At 52.5% G+C, this 14,518-nt stretch overlaps 1 protein-coding gene across 1 annotated transcript in view; it reads left to right on the top strand.

The window, feature by feature from the left end:
- The window catches only part of PADI3 (peptidyl arginine deiminase 3), a 34,998-nt gene extending 20,819 nt beyond the window's left edge, over positions 1-14,179 (top strand). Inside the window, exons 7-16 of the mRNA XM_524563.7 lie at positions 115-293; positions 763-866; positions 951-1,062; positions 3,242-3,349; positions 4,538-4,689; positions 6,432-6,576; positions 6,687-6,789; positions 10,306-10,385; positions 10,623-10,748; positions 12,792-14,179. Of these exons, the coding sequence (XP_524563.1) occupies positions 115-293; positions 763-866; positions 951-1,062; positions 3,242-3,349; positions 4,538-4,689; positions 6,432-6,576; positions 6,687-6,789; positions 10,306-10,385; positions 10,623-10,748; positions 12,792-13,025 (1,343 nt within the window). The 3' untranslated portion in view covers positions 13,026-14,179. The remainder of the gene's footprint in view (positions 1-114; positions 294-762; positions 867-950; positions 1,063-3,241; positions 3,350-4,537; positions 4,690-6,431; positions 6,577-6,686; positions 6,790-10,305; positions 10,386-10,622; positions 10,749-12,791) is intronic.
- Positions 14,180-14,518: the final 339 nt, after the last annotated feature.

The raw sequence follows: 14,518 nt of genomic DNA, 5'->3' as shown, positions 1-14,518 counted from the left end.
GTTGTTGGAGGACTTGGCATTTTTGGTGAGGCTGCAGACCTCTTCCTGCGTCCCTCATACTCATGCTCCCTGGGCCCACAGGGAGTCACAGCCACCCTGTCCCTCTCCTTCCAGGTCCTGAGGATGTGTGTGAGGCCTATAGGCATGTGCTGGGCCAAGATAAGGTGTCCTATGAGGTACCCCGCTTGCATGGGGATGAGGAGCGCTTCTTCGTGGAAGGCCTGTCCTTCCCTGATGCCGGCTTCACAGGACTCATCTTCTTCCATGTCACTCTGCTGGACGACTCCAACGAGGTAGGGACAGAGGGGGTTCAAGAGGAGCTCCACTCGGGACCAGCCTGGGCAACATGGTGAAACCCCATCTCTACAAAAAAAAAAAAAAAATAGCGAGGTATAGTGGTGTACACCTATAGTCCCAGTTACTTGGGAGGCTGAGGTGGGAGGATCACCTGAACCCCAGGGAGGTTGAGGTTGCAGTGAGCCATGATCACCCCACTGCACTCCACAGCCTGGGCAACAAAGTAAGACCCTGTCTCCAAAAAATAATAATAATAAAGGGCAGTGGGGAGGGCTCCATTCCTGGTAAGTCTACCAGGCACCACTGGTGTGAAAGACCCCAGACTTCTTGACCACCCCTCTGGTTCATTTCCATCTTGCAGAGAAGCAGGGGGTTTTCTTATGGACCACAGTGGTGGAATCAGAGTCCCCCCAGGCCTCTGGACTCCAAGTCCAGTGCTCTTTCTCCCCTGGTCTGCCCCTGCAGGATTTCTCGGCATCCCCTATCTTCACTGACACTGTGGTGTTCCGAGTGGCACCCTGGATCATGACGCCCAGCACTCTGCCGCCCCTAGAGGTGTATGTGTGCCGGTGAGTCTTGGGGCAGTGGGTGGTCCCTCTGGCCCCCAGGCCCTGGCTCCATCCTGAGCCCCTCTTCCCTGGGCTTGTCCGTAGTGTGAGGAACAACACGTGTTTTGTGGATGCGGTGGCAGAGCTGGCCAGGAAGGCCGGCTGCAAGCTGACCATCTGCCCACAGGCCGAGAACCGCAACGACCGCTGGATCCAGGTAACCACAGCCACTGGGCAGGGCCCAGCAAGGACGCCATCCTGGAGGGAGGGGCCTTCATCTGGGGGCCACCGAGAAACATCCAGGAGGACCTGGGTGCTCCCCAGGGAACTTGCTGCAGTTTCTAATGTGAGACCTAGAGGCTTCTCTCCAGAACCTTCTGGAGACCCAGACACACGCTGATCCTGGATTCAACACCCATTCACCCACCAGATCTGGGCTGGGCACTAGGCTAGGCCCACAGGGGTGGCACAGGTGTGAGACACACACTCCCTGCCCTCAACAGCTGAGACCAGTGGTTCTCATCAAGAGGCGATGTGTCCCCAGGAGACGTTTTGCAGTATCTGCAGACAGTGCGCAGGACAAGCCCCCACAATAACATATCATCCAGTCCCACACCTCAGTAGTGTTGAGGCTGAGAAACCTTGATGTGCAGAATGATTGCTACAAAAATACCTACTCCTACTATCTAGTGTGTAGCTGGGGCAACATGGTGAAACCCTGTCTCTGCAAAAAAGTTAAAAAATTAGCAGGGCATGGTGGCGTGTGTCTGTAGTCCCAGCTACTCTGGAGGCTGAGGTCAGAGGATCACCTGAGTTTAGGAAGGTCAAGGCTGCAGAGAGCTGTGATTGTGCCACTGCACTTCAGCCTCAGCAACAACAACAACAACAAAAAAAAAAAAAAAAAAAAAAAGAGAGAGAGAGAGAGAAAAAGAAATATCTAGGGTGCAGAGGCTATACCAGCAAAGCACCAGTAGGGTTTGGGGGATGCAGCATCACCTCTGCCCAGGGAATCAGTGAAGACCTCCAGGAGGGAGAGCATCTGAGCTGGACCAGATTTGGCAGATGAGGGCACATGACTTCTGCCATTTATGCCGCATTTTCTGCAGGCCAGGCATAGCATCATTTCATCTTCTTGATAACCCCCTGTAAGTCTCCCATAATTCAGGAGCTCTTAGGGGAGCATGACTGGGCCACAGAGCTGGTAAAGGCAGTGCTAGGACTCAGGCTGCCAAGCACCAGGCTGTACAGGTTGGTGGTCCTGGCAGAGACCGAGCATGTGCAAAGGTCCGGGGGTGGGAGGCAGGAGAGAGAACCTTGTGTGTTCTCCTCTGTCAGGGCACTGGTTCTGAGAAAGGCAAGGGTTGAGGTGGGAGACCTTGAATTCCAAGTTAAGGAGCTTTCCTCTTGGCCGGAGGTCAGTCCATTGAGAGGGTTTGGGGCAGGACTCTGGGGCAAGATGGGCTGGGTTTAGAGCCTGGCTGTGCCACCAACTAACTAGCTGTGAGCTTTGGGACAAATATTTTTTAATTTTTATTTCTTTATTTTTTTAAATTAATATATTTTGAATTTATTTTTCTTTTTGGAGACAGTGTCTCTCTGTCACCCTGGTTGGAGTGCCATGGCATGATCACAGCTCACTGGCAGCCTGAAACTCCTGGGTTCAAGTGATCCTTCTGCCTCAGTCTCCCGAGTAGCTGAGACCACAGGTGCGGCCATCAGGCTCAGCTAATTTTTTGTAGAGATGGGGTCTTGCCATGTTGCCCAGGGTTGTCTCAAACTCCTGGCCTCAAGCAATCCTCCCGCCTCACCCTCCCAAAGTGCTGGGATTATAGGTGTGAGCCACCACGCCCGGACTGGATAAATAATTAGACCTCTTAGTTCCTCATTTTCCTCATCTGTCACATGGGATAATTATGGTGCCCACGCCCAGGCATGTCATGAGGATGAATGGAGTTAATGTTTATAAAGAGTTTAGGGCAGGACCTGGATGTGAAGTTCATTCACACTAGGCCATCTTTTCCTCCAGAACCAGAGGGGACAGGACTGACCTGGGCACATTTATGGATCCAACTCAGGCCACTGTGAGGGCTTCTCTGTGTCCACCTGCCTTGGCCCAGTATTCACAGGGACACCCCCAAGGTCATGTCCATGTTCTCGTTCACCTCCGGCCTCTGTCTTGCTGTGTGACCTTAGACAAGTGCACCCCCTCTTTGAGCCTCCAGCCCCTCCTCCAGTCAGCAGGCACCCTGACCTCGGTCCTCTCCGCCTCCAAGCACAAAACATGCTTGGGACAGGGGACTTGGTGAGCAGTCTGCCCCACAGGGCTCAGAGCCGAGCCAGCAGGGGCAGCTGTTGACTGTCACAGCTGTGCGTCTCTCGCCTCTCCTCACTTGCAGGATGAGATGGAGCTGGGCTACATTCAGGCGCCGCACAAGACCCTCCCGGTGGTCTTTGACTCCCCAAGGAATGGGGAACTGCAGGATTTCCCTTACAAAAGAATCCTGGTGAGTGGTCCCCGGCCGCAGCCCACCCCTGAGAGCTGAGAGGGCTTACCCCAAGGGCCACACCGGGGTGTGGGGTACAGAGGGCAGCAGTGGGAACCGTGCTCTTTAGGGATGAGGGTAGGGTTGCCAGATAAAATGCAGGGATGCCCAGTCAAATGTGAATTTCAGACAAGCAACAGGTTAACTTTTTGGTGTAAGTATGTCCCAAATATTGCATGGGATATACTTATACTAAAAAAGTTGTCGTTTATCTAAAATTCAAAGTTAATTGGGCATCCTGTATTTTTATTTACTGAATCTGGCAGCCCTAAATAGGGGAGGCAGGATGGTGCACCTGTTCAGAGTACAAGCTTTAGGGTCAGACCAACCCTGTTCCGTTACTTACATGCTGTGTGATGTTGCGTGAGTTACTACCGCTCTCTGAGCCTCAGTTTCCTCATCAGTAAAAATGACATTTTGGCCCTGGCCTCATAGGTGTTTGTGAAGCATCTCATCATCACAGTACCTGCATGGAGGGAGTGTGTGTGTGCGCACCACTATTAGCTGGTATCATTATTTTAATAAAAAGGATAACAGGGAAGGTGATGATTGCTAACGAGGACCTCTTGAGAAAACAAGAGTGACTTGCTTGGTGCCGTAAAGAACAAGAGACCCCTCCAACCCCCTCACTGATCACACAGATGCTAGGAGCTCTCTCTCCTGACCCTTGATGTTGTCGAAGTTGCTTCTGAGAGATAGCCCTGGGGAGGTCTCCCCTTCTCTAGAGTTCAAAGACAGAGGCCCAGAGGGCCATCAGCAGCCTCTTGGTTCCCACAACTGGCAACCTGAGCTGCTACTTGCCCTTGGGATGAACTTGCAGGAAGGCTGTGTAGGTAAGGGGATGGAGTGGCCATGGCCTCAGGCTCCATGTCCCATGGGGAGTGCAGGAGCAACCGGAGCGCCCCCTGCTGTCTTGCCGTGATAAGGCAGCAGGGCCAGAGAGTCCGAGCACTTCCCAACTTTGCCTGCTATGCGTGCATGAAATATTGACTGGGTCAGATCCCCCACCCACCGCCAATGACTCTGTATTTCCATCTGAAGAATGGATGGCCTTTCCCACCCTGTCTTGAAGGAGCTCAAAGCCCAGCAAGTTGGTTCAGGCTCTTCCTGGTACCCTCCACCCCCGCCTGACTTGGTTTCCCTCTCCAGGGTCCAGATTTTGGTTACGTGACTCGGGAACCACGCGACAGGTCTGTGAGTGGCCTGGACTCCTTTGGGAACCTGGAGGTCAGCCCCCCAGTGGTGGCCAATGGGAAAGAGTACCCCCTGGGGAGGATCCTCATTGGGGGCAACCTGCCTGGGTGAGAGAGAGACAGGGAATGGAGTTCCTGGGGTGGAGGCTGAGGGTTGGGGGTGGTGATGATGGTGGAGCAGGGGCCATTGCACTCCTTGAAGAGAGCCAGAAGCAAGGAGTGATGAAATTATACTCCCGGATGTGGTGGGGTTGGTGGGTGTTCACCAGACACAGTCCACACTTACCTCGGGGACTCTGAAACCAGAGAGAGCAGAGACCTAAGAGATCATTCAGTCCAACACTTTCATTTTACAAGTGGGCCCAGAGAGGGTAAGTGAGTCACATAGAAAGCAAAGTTATAACTAGACTCAGGTTTTCTGATTCTGAAAATAAATAGATGATACTAGTAACAGTCAATTAATAGTAACAGAAGAAGACAGGGCATAGTGGTTCATGCCTGTAATCCCAGCACTTTGGGAGGCCAAGGCAGGCGGATCATGAGGTCAGGAGATCGAGACCATCCTGGCTAACATGGTGAAACTCCGTCTCCACTAAAAAAAAAAAAAAATTAGCCAGGCGTGGTGGCAGGTGCCTGTAGTCCCAGCTACTCAGGAGGCTGAGGCAGGAGAATGGCGTGAACCCAGGAGGTGGAGCTTGCAGTGAGCTGAGATCATGCCACTGCACTCCAGCCTGGGTGACAGAGCGAGACTCCATCTCAAAAAAAAAAAAAAAAAAGTAACAAAGAAAAAGTTTCCATTCCCAACAGTCCTGGGAGAAAATGCGTTTAGGTCAAAGCTTGTTCATACTACCATGTAAATGACTAATGTAAGATCTTTTCCTGAGAGCAAGAGAAGTGAGGTACAAGACATGCTAAGTGAAATGACAATAACATACAGAGAGAGTAACAAATGATGTGTTGTTCAGTAGTGACACAGGGGTGCTGATGGAAAAGGAATCCTATCATATTGGTTACTTGCTGTGGACTAGACCAAGACATTGAGCTAACCAAATGCAACAAAGCTGTTAGAACAGACTTGGGATCAAATAATGAATGAATCCAGAGTCAAGCTTTGGAAGGGACTACTGCCCTCAAATACATAATCCCATTGAAAGAGGAAGCTGGACCATGCCCTTAGATACATTTTCCTAAAAATTGAACATGGGGGTGAAATCTGTCTCTTGGAGAATAAGAACCTGGTGTGAGGGTGGTTCTGAAGATTTTCCTGGATGGTGGGACCTGGTAGGTCATTGCCCTGGTGTGACTGACCTGTCCTGAGTCTGCCTCATGCAGAACTCACCCTAAGTGGAATTTTAAAATATACATATCTGGCTGGGTGCGGTGGCTCATCCCTGTAATCCCAGCACTTTGTGAGGCTGAGGCGGGCAGATCACTTGAGGTCAGGAGTTCGAGACCAGCCTGGCCAACATGGTGAAACCCCATCTCTACTAAAAATACAGAAAAATTAGCCTGGCCTGGTGGTGCACACCTGTAATCCCAGTTGCTTGGGAGGCTGAGGCAGGAGAATCCCTTGAACCTGGGAGGCGGAAGTTGCAATGAGGCGAGATCAAGCCACTGCACTCCAGCCTGAGTGACAGAGTGAGATTCCATCTCAAAAATAAATAAATAAATAAATAAATAAATAAATAAAATGAAATATACATATTTATTACTTTCTTGTTTATAAAAGTAATGCATGCTTTTTGTTTTTTAAAAATCAGATATTGCAGGAATGCTAAACTCTTGTCATTTTATTTCTGCATGGAGTCTTTTTAGTTAAGCAACTTTTTTTTTAACCTCGTGGGTCCCAGGTCAAGTGGCCGCAGGGTCACCCAGGTGGTGCGGGACTTCCTCCATGCCCAGAAGGTGCAGCCCCCCGTGGAGCTCTTTGTGGACTGGTTGGCCGTGGGCCATGTGGATGAGTTTCTGAGCTTTGTCCCTGCCCCAGATGGGAAGGTAAGAACTTCGTGCATGACATGTCTTTCCCTGGCATCTGGGGCAAGAGCTGAGCTCCAGGGCACCACGCCAAGGCAGGAGGCTCAGCTGAATCTGTTCTCTGCACGCAGGGCTTCCGGATGCTCCTGGCCAGCCCTGGGGCCTGCTTCAAGCTCTTCCAGGAAAAGCAGAAGTGTGGCCACGGGAGGGCCCTCCTGTTCCAGGGGGTTGTTGGTGGGTAACAGTGCCGTGTCCCTCCTTGCGGCTTGCCTGCCCCTTACCCAAATTAAGACACATCATGGCTTGAGAGGGGGAGGGCAAGTTTTAAAGCAGGGGTGTGTCCCCAAATTCAGGGCTTCTCACTCCTGCCCCTGCACACCTTGCTTCACCAGACACCACTGCCCACAGCTGGGGCCGAGCTGAGGCGGGGAGCAGGGTGATAGAAGGTGGACATGGACTGAGCGGGGACATAGTGGCTTCCCAGGCAGGTGACCAGTGCGGTCACGCCGTGGAGCTTTAATGTTCTGCAGTCACTAACCTGAAATCTCCCTTTTTTTTTTTCTTTTTGAGACGGAGTTTCACTCTTGTTGCCCAGGCTGGAGTGCAATGGTGTGATCTCCACTCACCGCAACCTCCGCCTCCCAAGTTCAAGCGATTCTCCTACCTCAGCCTCCTGAGTAGCTGGGATTACAGGCATGCGCCACCACGCCCGGCTAATTTTGTGTTTTTAGTAGAGACGGGGGTTTCTCCATGGTGGTCAGGCTGGTCTCGAACTCCTGACCTCAGGTGATCAGCCCGCCTCGCCTCTCAAAGTGCTGGGATTACAGGCGTGAGCCACCACACCTGGCTGCCCTGAAATCTTAATTCTGTTTTGTGAGGTCTGATGGATCAATGGAGCATCTATGGGGCTTGGAGCCTCTGCTCAGGCACAGTTCTGTCTCCCAGCCTCCCTGCCTCCCAGCCTCCCTGCCTCCCTGCCTCCCAGCCTCCCTGCCTCCCTGCCTCCCTGGCACAGATTCTCTGCTGCCTACTCCTGTGCTCCCTGGAGCCTCAGTGCAAGGCCTCCCCCATCTCTGTCACTGTCCTGAGATGCTGCAGCATTCGGCCCCCAGCAGGAGCCTGGGCATGGGGAGGGCTGGGGTTGGGCACATGTGCCACTCAGCATCTTCATGGCATCAGTCGTCCCTGCCCTGCAAGGGCATTTGGTGGGCAACTTGGGAGGGGTAAGTGTCTCACCCAGGCTTGCTCAGGTACCCAGCACATACCCAGAGGCCACAATACTCTGGAGGTCGCCCATTTGCCTTGGCTTGGGGTGGCAGTCCTGTGGGAATGAGAGATGCCAGACTGGACCTGCCAGCCCCGTTCCAGGGCACAGCATGTGGGTCTCATAGCAGAGGCATGCCCAGGCACAGCCCCCTGGGAGCTAGGCCTCCGCTGTGAGGCCCACGGGCTGGGCCCTGACACCAGCAAGGGTCTGTCCAGCCCCATGCAAGTCCCCGGCAAAGTGCAATGTGAAATAGCAAATAAAAACCACCCTGACAAGTCAGGAGAGAGACTGGGGGAGAAAGAAACAACTTTATACTGTAGCACTTTTAATGGTACTCTTTTCTCTGCTCTTTAAACAAGGAGCTGGCATTTTCTTTTTTTCTTTTTTGAGACAGGGTCTATCAGCCAGGCTGGAGTGCAGTGACATGATCTCAGCTCACTGCAGCCTCGACCTCCCAGACTTAAGCGAGTCTCCCACCGCAGCCTTGCGAGTAGCTAGGACCACAGGCATGCACCACCACGCCTGGCTAATTTTTTGTATTTTTTGTAGAGATGGAGTCTCACCATGTTGCCCAGGCTGGTCTTGAACTCCTGAGCTCAAGTGATCTGTCTGTCTTGGCCTCCCAAAGTATGGGATTACAGGTGTGAACTACTGTGTCTGGCCAGGGCCCACTTTTTTTTGTTTTGTTTTTTGTTTTGCACTGGAAGAATTTTGAGAGAGAGAGCTGGCTGGACTGGAGTCATCTGGCAAGCTTGCTGGAAGGGTTCTCAAATTCACTCCCTTTCCAGCCCCACTGACACTGCATGAATCCCAGAGGATCCTCCCTTTCTCGGTGACCCCAGAGGTCCCAGGGCAAAGACCCTTTGGCACGCAGGATCATAGATTTTCTTGGTCCCATGGCCTCAGGGAAGGCAGATAGCATCCTAGACCAAACACAGCTCAGAGAGAAAAAAAGCTCCTGTAGAACTTAGACGCCCCCAAGTATAATAATTTCCAAAGTTCCCTTGCTCTCTGTTTGCTAGCGTTAACTTCTTCCAACACAACACTGGAGCCTTAGCAATAAAATGGAAGAGAAATAGTCTTTCTTGACCCTGTTGCTCCCAAACGCACCCTAACTAGACTCCGGTGAACCTAGAGTAAGTCTTAGAAATCCTTAAATCCAAATTATGTACCAGGCAGGGAGAAATGCCACCTTCATCTTTCCTGGGAGAACTTATGGTGAGCAAGACCCAGGAATGGGTTGAGCAGAGTTATTCCAACCTGCCCAGCTGGGAGGGAGCGTGGGAGAATTCACAGATGGCAGGCCACAAGCAGCCACCCCACCCTCGAGGGCTGACACTCAGGCAGTGACTGTGGTGATTAATTACATAGACACAGAGGCCAGACACAGAGGCCAGAGCACTGATTAGACACCTCAGTGCGCCAGGCCTCACACTGTGTGCATCACACGTGTTATCTCATTTGATCTCACGAGAGATCAAATGGGATGACTCTCACCCACCTTTATTCCCAAGAATGTGAGGCTCAGAGAGGGGATGTCACTGGCCCAGAGGCCTCAGCAAGATTGCAGTGGAGCTGGGACTGGACCCCAGCTTCCCGCCTTAAACTGGGGTGAAGCGGGCGTTAGACCTGCAGATGGGTCAGGGGAGCCCTCTCCTTTCCCTTGGTCAAGGCTTGAGGCCCTGTGCGAGCCCTGGGCTTGGGTTTGAATCACAAGCCCCCACATATCCTACCTGTGTGACCTTTGGCAAGTCTTCTGACCTCTCTGAGCCTCGGTTTTCTCATCTGTAAAGTGGGGATCATAATGCATACCTTGTGGGGGTCACCGTGAGGGTTAAATGAGATGCTGAACCTGGGCACTCCCCTCGGGGCCTGCTCATGGTAAGCGCTTACTAAGTAGCAGCCATGAGGATTGTGTGCCATTGACTCTAGCCTCCCCTTCCCTGTCCAGTCTTATCTGCATGGGCACACCATCAGGCTGAGAAAATCTGGACCCCTGGGAGGTCCCCATTTCATGCAGTCACCCCCTGAAGGGCAGGATTGGGGCTGGATGGTGTCTGAATCCCAGGACTGGCTAGTTCGCTGCTCAGTGAACCTATAAAACCTGACTGATGGTGGGTGGGTGGGCAGCAACTGACCCAGCTCCCCGCTAAGCCAAAGCAAGAGGATTCCTCATCCAGTGCCCTCGGGCAGTTGTAAATTTCCAGTGAAAGGTGTTACCACTTCCAGTGAACTCAAATAAAGGTCTAAGTTCATTCCACTGTGGCAACCAGACCCTCCCACTCCTTATACCCCAAGATGTGCACAGTGGCCAAGGCAAGCTCAGACAGGTGGTACCCACCCAAGGCCTGGGAAAATCAGAGGCTGCTGACTCGGCAAGACCATTAGCTGTGAACTTGGCTCCTGCCTGTCTGCTTCCCTAAGCAGGTGGTCCTCATGTTGGTGCTGTCCCTGTCCTTCTCTTTCATCTCTCTCCTTCGCAGATGATGAGCAGGTCAAGACCATCTCCATCAACCAGGTGCTCTCCAATAAAGACCTCATCAACTACAATAAGTTTGTGCAGGTACAAGGGCTGTGGTGTACCTGTGGGCTGTGATTTGGGAGTAGGCGGGGCTGGAGGCAAGGATGGGATACAGACATCTGAGGCTAACTGTTCATGAAAGCTCAGGTTAGAACAGACCCAGAGGGGCCCCAACACCCTCCTTTGACCCAGGAGAAGTGAGGGGAGCGACATGATGCCTTGGTGCCCCCAAAACACACTGGCAAGGTGTCCCCAACTCTGGCCCTCCCCTGCCCCCAGAGCTGCATCGACTGGAACCGTGAGGTGCTGAAGCGGGAGCTGGGCCTGGCAGAGTGTGACATCATTGACATCCCACAGCTCTTCAAGACCGAGAGGAAAAAAGCAACGGCCTTCTTCCCTGACTTGGTGAGGGCACTACCCATGGCTCCTTTGCCAAATCAGGCTGCAAACCTCTAAGCTCGAGAGAGGAAAAATGTTTGGTCACAGTCATATTTAGGATTGTGGTGGCCAGTGGGGGTGGCAGGGAGAATCAGGGGTCCTATGGTGCTCCTCAGAAGGGCTTCTAGCTGGCTGACCACCATGGTCCCTGTGGAATGCTTGCCGGCCAAGCCCTGGCCCAAGGGCATCAGGGAAGGGGTCCACTTGACATTTGTGGAGTGAATGAATGATTGCATGAGGTCATGTGTGCAAAGCACATGGCATCAGCTGGGAACCCAGATGCTCATTCTGCTCTCTTCCTCCCAGCTTGTGGCTCTTCATCCATCCCACATGTATTTAGGGTGTCCTGTGGCAGATGCAGAGATGATTAAGAATGCCCCCTGCTCTCAAGGGACTTTCAGTCTAATCTGTTGAGAGGGAAACTCTTCCCTTCTCTGAGGACATGTCCCAGTGATCTATTTTGTAGGATAAGGCGATGTGGCAGTTTGGAGGTGAGACAAAGCACTTCCAGCCTAAGAGGTAGAACTGGAGATCCAGGAAGTCTTCATGGAAGAAGTGGCTTTTGACTGAGCCTTGAGGGCTTTGCCTCTGATGCTTGTAAATCTTTTTTTTCTTTTTCTTTTTTTTTTTTTTTTGAGACGGAGTCTCACTCTGTTGCCCAGGCTGGAGTGCAGTGGCGCAATCTCACTCACTGCAACCTCCGCCTCCAGGGTTCAAGCGATTCTCCTGCCTCAGCCTCCTGAGTAGCTGGGATTGCAGGCGTGCACCACCACGCCCGGCTAATTTCTGTATTTTTTAGTAGAGACGGAGTTTCGCCATGTTGGCCAGGCTGGTCTTGAGCTCCTGACCTCCAGTGATCCACCAGCCTCGGCCTCCCAAAGTGCTGGGATTACAGGCGGAAGCCACCGTGCTCCGCCTGCTTCTAAATCTTGAGCTTGCCTTTGAAACACCTGGACAGGTGGGGCCCCACCCCAGCGGTCCTGATTCAGCAGGTCTAAAGCAGGGCCCGAGGCACTGCTGCCGCGCTAACAAACACCCAGGTGGTGCTGATGCTGCCTTTTAGAGGAACACAGTTTGAGTAGCACTGCTATAGGTCACCCAGCTCCCCTCTCCACTCCTCCCCACCTCATCCCCTAAAAGAACTCAATTTGCCCATCGTCAGAGCCTTGTGGGGAACCTGTCCACACCACCATTGCTTCATGCCCCGCTTTTTCCTTCCTCTTTTCAGGCAACATTTTGCCCTCCGCTTGCAAAGCCTCTTTTCACTCCCCTTCCTTCCTGTTCGAGGCTATCTTGTAATTATATATGTGCCCCAAGAAGTTTGTGCAATGATTCAGGTTCTTGTGTTCACAAGAGACACAGTCCTACTGAAGCCAGCTTCAGCCAGAGGGAGTCTTAATATAAGGACACCAGAAACCTGAGGGCAGGATAGCTGCAGCAGAGCCTGGAACCCTCTCTGTTTCTGTGTCTACATCATTCATTCTCTCTCTTTCTCTCACCCTCTCCACCTCCTACTTCTTCTCCCTCTTCTTCCAGCTTGGCTTCCTTTGCTTCTCTGTTCCTGGGGACAAAGATGAGTATGGCCATGCACAGAGACACTGACACGGGCAGAGACCAACTAGACGCTCCCATTGTCAGTTTCAAATTCCTGGGAGAGGGACTCTGATTGGTCCATCTTGGACCAGCTGTTCTCCCTGGCCCAATCAGTTATGGCCTAGAAGGTTGGGATTCTGCAGCACAAACATGGCAGCTGCCACAATCCACAATTCCAAATTCACATTAGGGCAGTTTCCAGAGCACGTTGCCAGAGTGAGTTCTGCAGATGCTCCCAAAGGCACCTGGCTAACCGGTTCTTCCCAGCCCCTTTAGCCAGTTACCCTCTCATTGCACAGGAAAGGGTGAGTAGCTATTGACAAGGCTGTCTAAAACACAAACCTAGGTCCTGCAGGTAGAGTAGAGGTGTGGGGTGGGAGCCCAGTGATGAAGTGCTGCTTCCCCTTTGGACTGCAGGTGAACATGCTGGTGCTGGGGAAGCACCTGGGCATCCCCAAGCCCTTTGGGCCCATCATCAATGGCTGCTGCTGCCTGGAGGAGAAGGTGCGGTCCCTGCTGGAGCCGCTGGGCCTCCACTGCACCTTCATTGATGACTTCACTCCATACCACATGCTGCATGGGGAGGTGCACTGTGGCACCAATGTGCGCAGAAAGCCCTTCTCTTTCAAGTGGTGGAACATGGTGCCCTGAGACAGCTCCCACCCACCATCCTGTCCCCCCTGGGGCGGGCATTGGCCCAGGTGGTGGAGACAGAGACAGGCCCCTGAACGATAAGCACCAAGAGACCCCAAGGCTCCAGATGGAACACTGAGGGTGACCGTCCCTCTCAGAAGCCTTTTCCCTGGAAGTGTCCATGCCTCACCTGCAACCCATGTGGTTCTCAGACTTGAATATTCTTGGCCCCCCAAAAAGAAGGACCTCATTTCTTATAGCCTCTCCTGTGATTCAACACAACCCATGGAGATGTCCCCTTCTCACTCTGAAATCATCCATTTCGGGACAAATCCACATTGGGGTCTAGAAACATCCACGTATCTCATCAGCCATCTTGTCCTGTGCATCCTAACAGAGGAAGGATCCATGATTCTGCTTTGGTCCAATTGCTTCCTCTCTGCAGAGGAACAACCCTAAAACCAGACCACTCCACACAGGACAGGCAGGAGAGATTCTTCCTAAAGCCTCCCCCATAAAAAGGGAGCTGTGGATCCACTTAGATCAGGGCGGAACCATCTTTCACCCTGCCAAGCTCCTGCCCAGATGTTGACCCTCACCCAGCGTGAGCTGTCACATAGTAGGAGCTTCTAGATGCATGTGGAAGCAATGAGAGTTGTCCCTTAGCCTTATAAACTCCCCATGATCTGACATGCAGAAATCCAGCTTTGTCCAGAATCCTCCTGGAATTTCTTGGAGACGAAGTATCTGGGGGATTGTTGGGTATGAGGGAGACTGGGTACAAGGGTGAAAAGTAGCTCCCATAATACACATGGTTGACTATGGTGATCCACCTTGTGATGGTTAATATTAGGTGTCTGGAGAAGGATGCTTCATTGGCCCTGGGACTTCTCTCTGCAGGAGGAGAGACCGCTGCCTCTCCTCTGGATTGGTCTCAGGCTCTCTGTTGGCCTTTGCTCAGCGTTTCCACATCCTGCTCTGCTGCAGGAGAGGGGGCTAAGGGGCTGGATCCACCAAGGCAGCTCACAGCGGGAAAACTCTGGGAATGAACCACTGAATTCAGGGGATGGGGGTGGGGGGGCGGTTCTCGAGATGTGTGCCAGCTACACGTGTGTTCTATATGGGTCCAGCTGTGTTTCCATCACTCGCTAATAAATCAACAGAAACACAAATGGCTTGGCTCTCATGTTGACCCTTCTTTGAGCTTAGAATGAGACAGCAAAGAGAGAGGACTTTCTTGCAGCTGAAGCATTTGCTTTCTTGACCCCCAAGAATTTGGGGCTGACATCCCAAATTTTGATAAGACTGAGATTGCCTTGTCTTGGCCAGAGGATGGGTTAGGGCTGCCATGGACACCTGTAATGATATGGACACATAAAAGCAAGCCTGGGGGTAAAATGCCAGGCTACCAGGACAAGTGAGCATGGCAAGGCTAGGGGCCGGGCTGTGGCTGGAGGTTGCACTGTGGAAGGATGGGCAATGGGGAGCATGTGGAGGCCTTTTGCGTGTCC

The sequence above is a fragment of the Pan troglodytes genome, chromosome 1 (genome assembly GCF_028858775.2).
Source record: "Pan troglodytes isolate AG18354 chromosome 1, NHGRI_mPanTro3-v2.0_pri, whole genome shotgun sequence".
NCBI classification, from domain to species: domain Eukaryota; kingdom Metazoa; phylum Chordata; class Mammalia; order Primates; family Hominidae; genus Pan; species Pan troglodytes.
The sequence above is the reverse complement of the archived record's forward strand: the minus strand, read 5'-3'. Positions and strand labels throughout refer to the sequence as shown.